At 48.3% G+C, this 16,326-nt stretch overlaps 1 protein-coding gene across 6 annotated transcripts in view; it reads right to left on the bottom strand.

Moving 5' to 3' along the window:
- Nucleotides 1-2,147: 2,147 nt before the first annotated feature.
- The window catches only part of CHD2 (chromodomain helicase DNA binding protein 2), an 84,946-nt gene continuing 70,767 nt past the window's right edge, over nt 2,148-16,326 (bottom strand). For all 6 annotated transcript variants that reach the window (XM_019280805.3, XM_019280806.3, XM_039557526.1 and 3 more), the window contains 13 exons: nt 15,269-15,310; nt 14,159-14,298; nt 13,290-13,428; nt 13,002-13,152; nt 11,577-11,699; nt 11,117-11,245; nt 10,238-10,378; nt 8,958-9,092; nt 7,741-7,919; nt 7,098-7,197; nt 6,407-6,623; nt 5,782-6,031; nt 2,148-5,672 (listed from right to left, as the gene is read on the bottom strand). In XM_019280805.3, the coding sequence (XP_019136350.2) occupies nt 5,339-5,672; nt 5,782-6,031; nt 6,407-6,623; nt 7,098-7,197; nt 7,741-7,919; nt 8,958-9,092; nt 10,238-10,378; nt 11,117-11,245; nt 11,577-11,699; nt 13,002-13,152; nt 13,290-13,428; nt 14,159-14,298; nt 15,269-15,310 (2,080 nt within the window). In that variant the 3' untranslated portion in view covers nt 2,148-5,338. The remainder of the gene's footprint in view (nt 5,673-5,781; nt 6,032-6,406; nt 6,624-7,097; nt 7,198-7,740; nt 7,920-8,957; nt 9,093-10,237; nt 10,379-11,116; nt 11,246-11,576; nt 11,700-13,001; nt 13,153-13,289; nt 13,429-14,158; nt 14,299-15,268; nt 15,311-16,326) is intronic.

Raw genomic sequence — 16,326 nt, 5'->3', positions numbered from 1 at the left:
TTTTGTTGGGCAGCTCTCCTGTGTGTCACAGTTGGGTTTGTTGCTGCCCTCTAACGAGGAAAAACAAAATTGCTTTTTTTTTCTGTTTAATTTTCCATTTTTGAAACCTGAAGGGACTCCTTGTCACAGCAGCTGGGGACAAGGAGATGCTGAGGGCGGGTGGGACACCAGCACCAACTCAAAACACGTATTTTTGGGGCAAATCCATGCAATGATGCCCAGCACCAGAGATGTGGCACCTGACCTTCCCCTCTTTCAGAGCCCGGAGAACGGGAAGTGTTTGGAAAGAGCCAAATCCAGTCCGTCTGCCACTCCTTGCACCAGAGCTCAGGTTTAGCCATCTGAAATAGCTAAACCTGAAAATTCATGTAAAAAGTGCCCAGAGTGCAGGGGCCAGGGGTCTCCCTCACTGACTGTTCTGCCAGGAGGTCACCAATGGTCCCCTGCTCACCAGCCTGGGACAGTGAGCAGGCAGCACCTGCATGTCCCAGTGGGACAAAGTGCTGATGGGAGGGCATGGTGACACCCGAGCCACGAGGATGCCCTGTCTCCATGAACCACACAAGGCATTAAAGCATGCCCAGGGGGTGAGTGGGGAAGGCACAGGCAGTGCAGGGGCAGGGGTGGTGGCAGTGGTGGTCCTGTGGCGCCTGGGAGAGGTTCAAATTGCTCTCCAGACCATGCTCAGGGCTGGCGAGGGGGGCAGCCCCTGGGGGATCCAGGGTCCCATCCCATCACTCTGTGATGTACAACAGCTCAAGTGCCACCACTTGGGTCTGGGGTGGGTTTCCAGCCCCACTGTGGCTGTGCCTGCCCATCCCTGGCCTTTGGCCACTGCCTTGGGCTCTGAGCTTCACATCTGAGTTGTCGCGGTGAGCCAGGACCGGGCGGCCACCGGCTGTCCGGGAGCATCCACAGCTGCAGAATGTTGTTCTTCACCAAAAACCAGCTTTTTGCTGGGAACCGGCTGCCCTCTAGAGGGTCTGCTCCGGTGTAAAGCACAGCCCTGTCCTCTCACTGGCGTGGTGGGTGCGAGGCAGGGCTGGGGGTCCTGCTCCCTGTGCCAGAAAACGGCTTTGCATGCACCATGTCCTTACTAATGATTCCTGTGGGAATGACCACACCTGCCAGACACGGACAGGTGGGAAGGGGTCATCTCCTCATCAGCTTTGCGAAGGCCTTAGGATTTAACTGTTCTCAGTGGTGCTGTGGACATGGGGGGGCAGGGGGATGCTGAGCTGAGCTGTGCTGGGGAGTCACCTGGCACCGATCAGGGTGCCCGCATCCTTACCTGCCTGCTTAAATTAAAAAAAAAATTGAAAAGCCACAGGTAGATTCACCCCAGTGTGCCCAGGCATGTACACCCAGCCCAGCTCCCTGCAGCCCCTGTGCCTCCCTGCAGCCGAGCCCCTCTCCCTGCCGAGCCCCATGGCTCTCAGCCAGTCACTCTTTCCATTAGGAAATCCATTTTTCAGGAGCACGTAACTCAGCTGTGAAATTTCACTCTTGGCTGAAACTTGGCTCAGCAGCAGAGAGACTGGGAAGGGCTGGACCCAGTGGCTACAGGTGTGAAAAGTGCTTTTTACAATGAGCTTTTATAACTTGGGAGAAATGGTTCCAATCCCTGCTCTGTGTCTTGCCGTGTGGGCCTCAGTGTGAGCAGTGGAGGGTAAAGACCAAACCAAAGCAGCCACTGGATGCCATCACATCCCACCTGGGGAGAGGCACATCCTGCCCAGGAGGGGCTGGGGACAGAGGAGAACTCACCAATGCAGCAGGAGCAACACTTCTCCCCAGAAAAGGTAAAAAGGGTATTTACACATCCTCAGACAGATCCATAAAACATGGAGGTGGGATAAACGCATAAACATCAGTATCATCCCTGTGAAATCCTGGTGAATCTGGGTGAGAGAATGTACAGCTCCTTCTGATCAGGTGGAAATTCCCATCTGAAGAGGCTTCCAAGTGTCTATCACCACAGACTGTGAAACTGCATGAAAACAGCCAAGCAGAACATGCTTATTCCTGCACAGTGAAAAAATATCCATGGTGGCTTGCCTGTGGCTGGCAGGAAAGGGCCCTGTCATCCCAAAACAGCCCCCAGACCTGCCACAGGACCCCCCAGAGACACCACACTGGGGCCTTTCTGAAAATCTCAGTAACACTTTTTAATATACAAGAATCAAAAGTACAGCAGTTTTACAATGTAGGAAAATTTCATACATACTATATAAACAACATATTTACATCAGAAATCACTAGGACAGTGGCATTTCTTTCACAAATATAAATTAATATTAATTACTGTTTTTAGTCAACAGGTTTAAAAGTCCGTATTTTTACAGTAAGAGTCCTTCTCTCCCCGGAGGGGAGGCAGAGGTGGGGAGAAAAGGGGTGAAAGCAGAATATTTTTGTGTGGATCACAAACCATTCACGCAAGGACTTCAGCGCTCGGCTCCGTGTCCATTTTGGTTGGGACCACATTGCCTGTCCCAACAGCAGGTTTTGGTCTGCAGGACTTCCACTGTGTGAACTCATAACTTTACACCATTTCCAAAGAGGTCAGGCTAAAAAACTTTTTTTTTTTTTTAAATAGAATCCCAGCAAGTTACTGCTTTTTCCTGCGAAGAGGCTGGAGGGAATCCCACAGCCTGTTCGGAAAGAAGAGCTGTACCAGATGCTGACACAAACACCACAGGGAAGTTTATGGCTGTGGATGTGTCCCCTCTGATCCCACTGACGTCCCCATGATTGTGTCTGGTTATGGTCCCTATGCTGAGGGGACATAAAATGCATGATTATGTGTGTGTGCTCAGAGAAGGCTTTCTCCTAAATCTTGTTCTCCAGCTTCACTAAAGCCAAACCCAACAAAGACCCACCCACCACGAGTGGACAACATGATGTGACTTCAACACCAGGCTAAAGTGACAGTGGGGACAGCTCTCCAGTGCGTATGGGTAAAGCTTTTGCTGTTGCACAAGAAGGAAACCCCAACCAACCTCGTGCCTGGAACCTGGGATAAACAGAAACCCCCACATCTCGGCACAGAAAATGCCTCTTGCTGGGATCCAAAGTTTTCCTGCACCAACTCTAATACAGGTTGGGCAGTATTGCCTTTGCTACACAAGCATGGCACTAACTTCCCACTGTGACAGCACCACGTGGTGACAAAAAGAGCAATTCTCTTTGCCCCTCTGAGGTTTCTTCCATTTTCACATTAAAAGCTAATACCTCTGAAAAGAAAGGACCTCTTTGTTGAATACCACAGCCTGCAATCACAGCTGAGTGGGAAACGCCACGGAAACGTGCTCTCTCCACACCTCCCACCCCTCCAAAAGGGACTGTGGAAGACTTGCCTTCACCTCACCCTGCACAGGTAAACACAAGTGTAACACTTTTATCAGGGCAGCACGTGCCCCTAAGGAAACAAAACTGCCCTGATTTTGGTGGAAATCTTGCAATATAAAAACAAAAGGGGAACAAAACATTTCCCGTGTGTCCCGTTAGAGCAGCGGGATCGGGAGGAGATGGCAGCAGATTTCCAGGGATATACTGCATGGAGGAGTATTAGTGTCAGTTTGCATGCGCCTTCCAAGGCACTGGCTGGAGTCAGGAAGCCAGCCCTGAACACCCATCTGCCCTCAGTCTTTTGGGGAAAGGACATCACAGCTTATTAGGGTCAAATACTGGCATCTTAACAGGAGGCTTCTCTGCCCCACCAAAGAGGAGCCTGGAACAGCCTGGTCTTTAATCTGAGCTCCGGGAGGTGACGCAGCCCCAGACACCATGCTCGGGGCAGCCTGGCTCTTGGGAGAGCTTTGTGGTCTCCAGAGAACTCCAACCAGAACAATAAACACCCAAGGTGCTTCTGGCCAGCAGTGTGTGCACTGCCAACCCCTCTCACCACACCAGTGTCCAGGCCGGAGCCTGGTTTGCACCAAATGCTGTGGTTTGAACACTTGGAGTGTTTGCCCTGAAGCCCACCGAACTGGACTGCACATTCCTCTTTTTCCTCTGCCATGCTGGGCTCCAAGACATTGACTCCAAGGATTTTTGCGGATCAGTCCTGAATTCCTCATTCTCTCCCTGCTAACTGAGGTGCTAAGTCCTCGGGCTCATTTCCAACTCAGACAGACAGAAGGTCAGTAAGTGCAGGTACTTTTAGCAATTCAGAGTCACTGCTGACTGCTGGAAAGGAGGCAGGAAGGTGACCATTCCCTGAACAGTGATCGCTCCACTGCATTTCCATTTCACTTTGTTCTACTATCCTTTATCCTTCAGTTACATTAAAGGTTTGTGATCACTGCTTCATGAAGCACAGAGAGAAATTATTTGCCCAAAGACCAGAGACTTTAGTGGCAGGAAGATTAGGAGTTCCATGATCCCCAGAGCCATCTTTTGATCTTGCACCTCCCAGCCAGCATCTGTTAGTTCCTGGACCACCCAAGCTGCCTATGCCAGAAGAGAAGAGTTTTGTTATGAATTCCTGAGCCCTGTCCACTGGGAAATACTGTTCTCACCCCAATTTCTTTCCTACTGGTTAGAAGTGAACTAAGCCTTTGCTAAGGAAGTCAGCCTTTTTTTCCCATATCCCAGCTCCTGCTTATCCCCGGAGTCAAGATTTGCCAGTTCCAGCTCTGGAGATGGGAGGAAGCTCCCCCCCACCTCTTCTGTTGCAGGGGACACAACAGCAATCAAAGCAGAGCCAGTTTCTTGAAATGGATAAAGACATGGAAATGATAACATGGCCAGGAAAATGATGGATTGTCACCAGCATGGCTCCAGCTCCTTTGGAGTCATCCTGCAGGGACATAAGTCCCTCTGTCAACCAAGCTTGGCTGCTGAGGGACTTTCCTGTCCCTCCTTGAATATATCCTCCCATTGCCCCATGCTGGTGACACACAAATCCCAGCCCAAGCAGTTTATCCCCAACCCCAAAGCAGCATCTGTCACGTAACATCAAGTCAGAGCAGGCACACAGCCTTGTGCACCATCCTAAGCAGCATCGATCTGCCTTCTCCTTCTGAGGAAACACTGGCTGGGGAAAATTCCCTTGGGTCCATTGGACTGAGGAAAACAAAAACAAAACAAAGAACGAGGCAGCAAGGCTGGTTCCATGATAGAACAGTTCAATGGTAAAAAAACGGAAAGGAAATGGGAATCTAAACCAGAATCAAGAACTAGGGAAAATCTTCCTCCACCCACTCCCCCAAAATCCTCCTTGACCCAGCCAGATGATAGCAGCATGTTCGGAGTTTCTCGTTGCTGGCTTGGAGAAAGCAGCCACCGTCGCATCAATCCAAGTATTTCAGACGTGCACTTCCCCCTCTCAGTCACTTTATGCTTTCCGAATGTTCCAGTTATAATCTGGATTGTTTTTCTGTTCCAATGACCTATCCAGGGGTGACCTGTGATCAAGAGGTGACTTGGAATCGTGGGGGGATTTCTGAGAGGGGGGTGAGCGAGGGTCCGACACTGCAGGGTGAGATGGAGGGAGGGGCTGTTTGTAATCTCCCAGTTTGTCTGTGTGGAAGGACCGGTAGTGGTCCGAAGGTCCTTGGCCATGGTATCCCATGGGCGGCCTGTGGTCAGACATCCGCCGGAAATCCTGCTGGTGGTAGTTCTGAGGCCTGAAGTCGTCCGACCGCCGCCGTTTGGAATCGTGGTGGTGCCTGTGGAGAGAAAACAAACGGATGGACATCAGCTCCCCGAGCCCGGCTCTGCAGTCAGTGCATCCTCACAAACACCCCCAGCCCGTCTGAGGCGACGGGAGTCAGTCACCTGTCGTAGTAGTCTCGGTGGCCTCTGTGGTCTCGGTCGCTGTTGTACTGCTCGTACGGCCTCTTGCGGGAGAGGTTGTTTGGTCTGTAGTTGCCGGAGCTCCGGTGGGGATCCCCCCGTGACCGCCGGTCCCCGTAGTGGTGGTCCTTGTACCAGTGCTGCTCGTACTGGTGGTGCCGCTCCCCGCCCCACATCTGGTTGCTGTTGCCACCGTAGTTGAACTTTCGATCCCTCTGCCAGTCTCCTCGGTCTGCCATGAGCAAAGAGCACCTCTGAGTCTCTTTGATACTTTGGTTTAAGCCCATTTACCTCCCTGAATTCTCCAAGAAATTATAACTACTGATGCTCCTTTAACTTTCTCCTCCCTAAACTATGTGGGCTCAATTTTATTCTTTGAATTTCTTTATCATTATTTCTTTATCATGCTCACAAATCTTATTCTGTCCCATTCTTACATTCTTCTCCTCACTACATCACCATATTTCCGAGGCCAGCAGTAAGTACAGTGGTAATGTATGTTCTATCCCATCACCTTTAACCCTGACCAGTCACAAGTTCCAGAAGGATTTGTGTTCAGGAGCACTAGGTCAGAACGGAAGGTTTCTCATGGCTTGCCAGTGCTCACCTGTGTTGCTGAAATGCCTCTTGTTTGGATGGCCATAGTTGTCCCGTGGGTGCCCATGCATCTGCTGCTGGGTGTGGGAAGGGGGCATGTGGATCTTCTGGGAATGAGGATTGTGAGGCACGTGAGACTGGGACATCACGGAATCGCGGCTGGAGCCTGAAGGCTCTGGGCGGAACGGCTTCTTCATGCTGGACATGTCCTCCTTCTTCTTTTGCTCCTGCAAGGTGGAACACAGGGATACAGCTCAGCTGCTCTCCCACCCAAAGGTCTGGACTATGTGAGCAATGGCCTTGTCTGCCAGGCTCTGGATTTTCCTCTTTGAGGACTTGGTGAGCCAACTGTGTGCCCAAGAACAGCACAAACGTGGTGGAGGACAGGCACAGTTTGGCAACTGTGCTTCTATACCTGATCTCTACAGGGCAGCACGCCCAGGCTTTTCACTCTACAGGGCAACTGAACATCATGTGCCACACCAAACAATGCTTTTGCTTGGTCAGAACACCCAGGACAAAGTGACCAGAAATGCCATGTGAAAAAGAAGGCAAATGCAATCAGACTGTTTAGATGTTGAGAAAATCACACACTGCCAACGACGACAACAAAGAACACCCATGGCAAGAGGCAGAAAGTATTGACACTTCCAGTGCAGCAACTCTTTAAGGACAGAAAGGGAAAGCAGTTCAGCTCTCACCTCCTCTTCCTGTGATCTTTTCTTATGAGCCATCTTGTAGAGTTTGTGTAGTTTTCTGGCATCAAATTCTGTGAATTTTGACACAAATATCCATAGGTTCCTAGAAGGACATGAACATCTTCTGTTAAGTGCTACAGCAGCAGTTCAACTGCCAACCACTTCCAAACCAACATCAAATTAATTCTACCCTCTCTGGAAAACAGTCTCAGCTCAGGACAGGATGACCAGGAGGGCTGGAACCAAGTTCTTCAAAATGAAGAGGTTTGCAGTGGTTTATCTGATCTAGCTTTGAAATCAATTTTAATGAAGCCAGGACAACTTGAAGACAAAACCCTTGCCTGGGACTGGTCATGGAAGATGATCTCTGGAAGTGTTCAAGGTTTAGGCAGAATGGAGCTCTGAGCAACCTGGTCTAGTGAACTGTGTCCCTGCCAATGGCTGGGGCTTGGAACTGGGTGATTTTTAAGGTCCCTCCCAACCAAAACCATTCCATGATTCTGTAAACTGAGTGGACCAGAAAACACAAGACTTTACAGGTTAAATAAGAGGCAAATGGCACATCCATCCACAAAAAAGCCAGTAGCCTCCGACTACCATTTCAAAATGTCCTAGACTAGCCAAGGAAAAGAAAATGCTCCCTCACCTTCTCCACAGCTTGATGTGATCCTGGTCAGTGTAGGCTTTAAGGCACTCAGAGATGCGATCACCGATTTTTAGGAGGCAGTTGCGCGTGTGCTCCAGCTGTTCTTGAACTGTCAGTCCCTTATCAGGCTTATCAAGTTGCTTCAGCGCTTTTTTGACTGGTCTCATCCTTTCCTTGCACTTGAAAGAGCAATAGAGAGGAAAAAGTCATTAATTCGGCAGAGGGCTCTACATCATTGCCCTGTTAATCGAAAAGAAGCTGGTTTAGCTTTATCTGGCCATTAGGTAAGGAGAAATCAGCTATAAAATAGCAAGTTGTTAGACAAGCTGCAGACAATAATCAGGAAAAGACAAGAGTCTCCCCACCTCCACTGTCTCTGCCTTTTAAGGGGGAACAATTTGCTTTGCAAGCTGTAACCACACATGGTCAGCCTCTGCACGGATCCCATGGCAGGCAGGGAAGTGTATCCAAGGCTCCACACACTGACCCAGCCACCTCAGCTGAAGGAATGCTCAACTCAGTCCTGTCCAATCCTATCTTTGGTCACTTTAATGCTTGCTTTTACCAAACTGGCAGACATGAGATGAAAGCACCATGTTTTTCGGCCTGGGCACATCAACACCATGCACAGATAGACAATCACGTTTTTTGACTGCCTGCCTGGATCTTCTGTGCATCACAGAAGGAAAGTTAAAGAAAAAGACAAAAAACCCCACAGGACCTGCAGCAAACACAGAGATTTACATTGAGAGAACTGTTTTTAAGAAGTGGTATTTCAGCCAAGGAGAATCTGCCATCACAACTTCTAGTACAGGACAATTTTTACAAAGAGCCTTGCGGGCATGTTTGGTGTGAGAGCATTTACACAGTTCCACACCTCCTACAAGGTCACCCTCAAAACTCCCTGCCTGAAAGAGCTTCAATGGCTCCTTGGCTTCTACAGGAGAGGTAATGTAGGGCTGCAGGGTCTTCTGTAACCCAGGGCTGCCAGCTGAGCAGTTGGAAGTCACTAGCTGGAGCAGAGAGCCCTTGTGCATGCTCTGCTGACAGGCTACCAGCTGGTGGACAGCTCTTGTCCAGGGCTGTCCTGCTCTGCTCTCAGATCAGGAAATCCCTGTGGGGCACTCAGGGTGGGGGTTCACACCCCAACACCTAAAACATCTGAGCAAACCTGGGCCCTCAGCACTGCCCTCCCATGTCCCGAGGAAAATACTCACTATGCTGAATGTTTCTTGGTCCAGATCATCATCCTCATCTTCTCCGATGGGGATTGGCTCGCTCCCTGCAGTGATGTGGACGGGACCTTGCGATCTCTTCCCTTTACTTCCAGATTTGGCCTCGCCACCTTTAGGCTTTACAAGGACAAATTACACACATCACACCATGAGCCAGAATGGAGGATCCCAAGTGACCCAGCTCACAACCTCCACACTATTGTTACTGGCAGTTGCTAAACCTGGGCACTGTTCCTACAACTTTCCTCCCAGAATCTCCAACTGTTGAGTTGCAATGGCTCTGTTTAGCTTTACATCATCCCTGAGGGAGCAGAGAGAAGTCAGAGCCAACAGTTTGGACACGACTGTGATATTCACACTCATGGGGAGGAACCGGTGTTGAAGATTTGGAAGAAAGGTTAAAATAAAGACTATCTCTCCCTTGAAAAGGACAGAGCTCAGGGTAGTCTCACATCTACAAGGATCTGCAACTTCACGTGATATCACTAGTTCTCAAATCATGGCCTGCTTGTGTAAATTTTTACTTATATGACTTATCTGCAGTCAAAGCCATACCAAAAATCACTGGAAAGCAAACTTTCCCCTACATAGGCAACAAATCTTGCTAGTTTGCACTTATGACCTCAGTGTCAAAACACACTGGGCATGCAGTACATACCTGTTCCTTGGACAGGTACTTCAGGTCATTATTATGGAAGCTTTTACCCCCCCCTTCCAATTTGCACCCAGCCTTAGGGCAGTTGTACCCAAAATTCAAGAGACATTTTAGTCTCCAGCATACCAGTGATGTTGAAACACTCATTCTGCTGAGTCCTGAACAGTGACAATGACAACTTACAGTCCTGATGGTGTGGACACTTGGGTCATTTGGGTGAGTTTAAATTAAAGGGGAATACAGACAAGGAGCTGCGAACCCTGTGATAAATCACAGCTGAACAGAACTTTGATCTGAGTGCTCCAGGCTCTTTCCCTGTTCTTCCTTAACATCAGCTCTGTGGCCATATCGATGTCACAGGGACAGCTGTACTTTAAAGGCAGTCTGACAAAACCTCTTCCATTTTGGTCACATTCCATGAGGCTGTAGGACATATTGCCTTTTCTACTTTTTATGGCAATTCAGAAGGGCTGAAAAAGGGATACCCCCTCACCCCATGGTGCATCACTGAAGCCTCTTCACACAGGGCCTTTAATGAATCCTAAGTCTCACAGTTTGTCCTGCTCAGGGACTTCCCTATCAAGTTGCTCCTGAGAATACCACATACCTTCTCTTTCTTGTCTTTTGTCTTCTTTTTCTCTTTATCGCTTTCCTTTTCCTTCTTAGAGGATGTCTGTTTTTCCTTGTTCTCTTTGTTCTCTTTCTTCTTCTGTTTCTTTTTCACTGGGCTCTTGTCCAAGCCATCCTCCTAGAACATCAGTCACAGCACAAAGTTGGAGTCCCTCACCTCATGTACATTTTCTTCCATAAAACATCCTTAAAACACAGGCAACTTTTGAGGTCCATCCAGATTTACCCTCACACCTCTTTAAGTAGACAGCAAGCCCTGCTCAAGCAGCTGCCATCCCCCCGACTTGACAAGAGGGTATGAAAACCAGACCAGCCCCACTCTGTGACAAGCTGGCAAGCTGCAGAGCAGCTCTCCTGTGCCAGCTGTGCTCCAGATCGCTCAGGCCCTGAAGTAGATACTGATCAGCACACGAACAAAAAGCCTCAGACTCCAAGCCAAACCACTCAAAGACTGAACGTTTTCTAAGCAACAGCATGACCTTGGTAAACTCCAGCTCCACCACGGGCTGACATGCCCAAAAGGAGAGGGAAACAATTCTTCTTTCTCTCCTTTATAAGGGCAACAGGCTTTGTCCTGAGACAACCTTTCCCCCAAGTCAGTATGTGGATGCTTGTGGCCATTCTGGGATGCCCCAAATCACTTAAAGCACTGACCTAAAAGAACAGGTGGGAAAGGTCTTTCTTTCACACCGATAGCTGTATGGGTGTTTTTGAGTTTGTCAGTCCTGTGGGAATTCCCTCTCAGTGCCCCTGACTCCCTGGGGCTTTGCTGGGAGTGCTTCCCAAGGTGAGGTTGGGCAGTAACAGCACAGCCCTAGGAAACCTGGAAAAGCCACTATCCACCCAGCTGACTCACCTTGACTTCACCTTCTTCTGACTGGTTGTCTGAGTGCCGAGGAGAGGAGAGTTCATTCCCATGCTCATCTTTGACTTTGGGAGCCTTGTTCTCTTTCTTTACCCGTGGTTTCCTCTTCTTTAGCTTGCCCTGGTAAAAAAAAAGAACAAGTCAGGGAAAGCAAATAGCCACAGCTACTGCCTGGGGGACCTATCCCATCTCCTGAATATCAAGCAAACAGCTGCAGGTCCTGCAGGATGGCAGAAAGCCTGATGAGCCCAAATCCTTCAGTAAGTGCAGTAATAACCTGCCCCTTATTAATTATCATTTAAATGATAAATATCACAATGCAATCAGACAATATAGAAGTCCGTATTCCTTCACAGAGATGATGTTTGGTGACTTGGGAACACAGGGTGTCTCCTGCCATCAGCCAACCACTTCCCCCTGAAACCCCCAGAATCAAGCAGCCACATCTCACCTCTTCCCCATCTTTCATGTTTTCTTTCTTGTCCAGATCTTTTTTCAGCAGTTTCAGTAGATAATCAACTCGGGTCTGGAGCTGTTTTCCCTGAGGTTTCTTATCTGTCTCAACAGGTAGGATCTTTGATAAAGCAGAAAAAAAGAAATATATATAATCCACATGCACAAAGCTTGACAAAAGAGATACACACTAGCAGCACCCCTTCCAGGCCCAGCAAAGGGCAGCAGATGCTGCACCCTCTGGGGGAACAAGAAGGCTCAAGCCTTTCTTCCCCCGCTCACACAGCTATCCCTGTCTGGCCAAAGCCAAAGCTCCTAGCAAGCAAGCATCTGTCCCCCTGGAATCCTGCAGAAGTTAAAGGATCCCAAGGCTTGCTAAGCCTTTCAAGCTTGCTAAGTTCTCTTGAAGGAAGAAAACCCTTTACAAGCTGTATTTGGGACCTTGAGTTGCAAAACTGAGTCCACTCCCCTTGACACATCAGATTTGTTTGTGACAGCTTGGTCACAGCAGCCCAGTCACTCTGGTAACCTGAGACATTGCTACAGTAGGGGCACAGATGCACAATTTTTAGTGGAAAACAAGGCTGAAAGGTGACGCTTTGTGGAGGAAATATCTCAGCTTGTCAGCTAGGTTTGCTTCATCCTTCACTGGAAAATGGGTGGCGTGTCTCAGGCAGCTGTTTCCATTGCAATATGCCTTTCAGAGCTCCACACACAGAGGGCTCCCAGGCAGAGCCTGATCTCTGCTAGAAGCACCAGCAGAGATGTCAGGGGAATGCTGCATGCTGGCAGCAAAGCTGCTGTGCAGATTCCTGGTGCTCCTCAGCCCTGTGCTTGCTGCAGTTTCCACACTCTTTCCGCCACACTGACACAATGGATGGTGGGTTATTTTTAACCCAGATCATTTCAACATGGTCCTGTAAACTGTTCTTGTGGGGATGACTGAGGAACAGAGGAACAAGATGGAGACTTTCCAGCTGGCTGGGCTGCCATTCCCAGTCATGTAACCATATCCTCAAAGCTAACACGGACCAGTCTTGACATAAGCAGTGTCAAATCTGTGAAAAATTATTTCCACTCAGAAATTCACACTCAGATTCTTGTGAGATGCTCAAGGAAACATCAAGTCACAGCTGTGCAATGCAGCCTCTTCTATCCTGTGCGTGGAACCACACATGTCAGCACTGCCATTTTCTGCCTGCATCATTTCAGTGTGGTTCACCTGGTACTGCCCACCAAATAACACAACTCTGCTTTCCATCAAGCATGCAACATTCCATGAAGGTCACTGTATTCCTCAATATTATTTATCATGATTTTTGGAGTAGTTACAAACACAAACATCTGTCTCTGGAGTAAATGAGTCATGTTCTCTATGAGCACTGCAATGGACCCAATGGAAGCACCAAGCAAAGCGACCTACCTTATCAGATAACTTCAACTCCGGATCTGTTTTAATTAGCTCCCAGTTTCCATAACCATGCTCGTAAATTCCCACTAACAAGCGAGAATCCTCCTCCACTCCCCAGTCTACATCAAAATGAGCAGCTTTGACACGGCACGTCAGGCGGTACCTAAAGGCATTTCAAACACGAGCTACTTTTAATGCTGTGGAGGATAAAGCAAATCCACACATCCAGGCTATTCTCTTTCCACTACAAAATCCAAATCCCTGAGCCTCTTTCTGCATTGCCTACTTAGCCAAACTCACTTCTTCCTTTCCTCTGGGTCCGAGGGAATGGATTTGTGCAGCATTTCAAACTCCTCCTCATGCTGGATGATGGATTTCACATTGACTTGGACACCAGAAATCTTGATAGTAGGACCTCGTCTCTTTCCAGGTCCTTTCCCTGCTCAGCAATAAAACACAGCAATTAAGAGAGCTCTTACAGAAGGAAGTGTCTTTGTAAAATGGCTTCACAGACAGTGATCAAGACATTGCCTGCAACCTCTTATTTAAACATTAGGCCCAAAATATAAGTTTTCTTCCACTAACTCACTCAGATTTGCCATTTAAACACCTCCCAGTGTCATTTTCTTAAAAAGACTTTTAAGTACGCTGGAGCTGTTTCTTCTGCAGTCTTGGTCAGCTGCAACAGGCAGAGACCCAGCAGGAAATCCATCCCTGACTCTCTATGTCCAAACCAACAGCACAGAACAGCCAGCCAGAGAGTGGGTGGTGATTCCAGCTCCAGGAATTGCTAACTGTGGATCCAGCTTTAGCATGGAGTACAGAGAACCAGTTTGATTTCCACTCCCAGGAGCAGTTAAAATAAGATCTGCTTTGCTTTGTGGCCCAGCATTCAATAAGCTGGTCACTTCAGCCTCTCCCCACAAAAACTCATGTCCAGCAGAAGCCAACAGACCCAAGTGGAACTTTCCAGTCTGAGCAGAAAGCTCAGGGGCTTCTCTCTGTGGGTGAGAGCTGCCTGGCAGAGATGGGGTGTTTAAGTGTGTTCTTGTTCATTGCTTCTAAGTCACAATGTGGCCTCCCTGTCCAGCATGGGAATGGTTTCCTCACCAGCTCCATGGAACACTCCCAAAACCATCCTAATGGCAGCACACAACCGTCTTGCCTACCTTCCCCTGGATTTTCCTTCAGCTGCTCCTCATATTCCTGCATTGCTGACACACAGCTGTTGTGGATGAGCTCCCCTAACCGCTTCAGGTCAGCCACAGACTTATCCACGAGCTCAGCATCCCGGGCAATGCACTCCAGCCTGAGAAACAGGAAGAGTTTTGTGTTTGATACAGCAGATCTCTTCTCAGCCACTTCCTAATCAATTGTTTCACAGCTCAGTGCTGTACAGATATGAATGTATGAAACATGCACAGGTTGAGTTCGTGCAGGAAACAACCAAGTTTTTGTCTTTTTTTGGTCTAATAGCTGCAATGCAGATGTAGAAAAACTGATCCAATCCTTTGGATTTTTTAGTACCAAAGCAAAGGTGAGAATTGTGTATCTTGGGGACAACAGGGACCCTCCGTGACTGTTCAGTACTCCCTCAGGCTTTTCCAGTTCTACATTAACTCCGTTTGATGGTCCAAAGCTGCCATCTGCTGTCCCTTTTGCCTGCCTGAAGTCAGTAACATCAAGGCTCACACGCAAGCCTTGTGTTTCACAAGACAAGAGTACAACCAGCTGAAAAAACACTGCATTTCTCCTACAATACATTCAGGGAACTCTGCCTCAGCACTGAGACCCTGCCAGACCCAGCACAGGATCAGGGCCCTGCAGATCCACATTTGAGGACAGTGCCCCTCCTCGTTTCCCTTCAGGAGCAATAGAGCATGGAAAGATGCTCCAAATTCAGTCCTGAGGTGAACATGCATACAGAAGCTTGGCAAGAGTTTTGGGTAGCATTTGCTGTTCTGACAGCTGCTCCCTCTGCTTTCTGGGCAGAGTGGGAATGCCCCAAGGGCCGGGCTCTGCGAGCAGGGCACTGCTGTGTTACAGCCCAGCACCACGGCTGCTCCAGCTCTGGTTTTTGGCCAGCGTTCGTCAGTGCCCATCAACAGAGACACCAGGGACTGTACAGCAGTGCTTGGGGTCCTGATGGCAGGACAGCAAGGCTTGTGCTGTCCATGGAGGTTGTGTCACACACCCAGAGCAATGTGTGTCTGGCTGTGCTCACAAGTACAGCGTGCCTCCATGCTTCCCCTCTGGAGCGGGGCCAGGATGGGACTCACCGTTCAAGAGGCAATCCAAACTTCTTGTAAGCCTTGATAAACCTAAGGAGAAAAAAAAATCAATAACTAAACTAACTGCCATAAAAAGTAGGTCCAATATCACAAATTTGCTTGAATATATTAATTACAGCCTGTCACATTATCACCCTTGCATTCCCCACTGATCAGCTCAGCATCCCTCAGCACTGGGAGGCCTCATCCATTAGCCCCCACAAAGAGTTTTGTGACCTTGGCTGGAGAAGAACACAAGATTATTATAAATGGTGAGTGTTTGACAGATGAGGGAAAAAAAAAAAAAGAGGAGAGTGGTAACTGTAGAGAAAAAAAAAAAAAAATAGAAGAAAGCACTGGCTCACACCATGTTGGTAATTATTAACTTCATTTTTCCAGGAAGAAAAGAGGCATTAAATCAATGTCATTAGTAATTTTAAAGCTCAGGCTGCAAATGTAGCAACCCATCACAGAAGAGCCAAATGTGGTTCAATCCATCACAGAGGTTTGCAGACGAGGTTTGCTATTTATTTTCATGTCTTATTTTTATTGTGAAAATCCCTGCTGTGGCTAACATGACTTTAGGGCAAGAGTTGCTGCAATCAAACATTGCCTTGAGCTGGGAGCAGACACAATGGCTACAACTACAGGTTATTTTTGAAATTAGTTATTTTTTTGCCTTCTTTTTTTCATTTTGTATTCTTTCAGCCTCTTTCTGCTACATCACAATAACCTAAATGGCTGTTATATTGCAGCATATCCTTCCTGCTCCATGGTTGCAAGATGATTACGGGACAGCTTCACAGCCCAAAAACTCCTGATATCTCCTGCTTAAAAATACACCAGCTCAGAGATAGAGAGAGTTAAGGAAAACTCACAACCCCCTCTTTTCCATCTTTGGCTGAACATCTGGGCAGAGTTGTAAGACAAAGATCTTTGGAAAAGACTCAAGAATTTGAAGATAGAAGAAAATAATGTTCTGGAATTCAGTCCCCAGCTGACATCAGGGACTGACACACAGGTCTCAGATCAACAGCACCAATGCTTCTCATGGGGTCCTTTTGCCA

The sequence above is a fragment of the Corvus cornix genome, chromosome 10, assembly GCF_000738735.6.
Source record: "Corvus cornix cornix isolate S_Up_H32 chromosome 10, ASM73873v5, whole genome shotgun sequence".
In the NCBI taxonomy this organism is placed as follows: domain Eukaryota; kingdom Metazoa; phylum Chordata; class Aves; order Passeriformes; family Corvidae; genus Corvus; species Corvus cornix.
The sequence above is the reverse complement of the archived record's forward strand: the minus strand, read 5'-3'. Positions and strand labels throughout refer to the sequence as shown.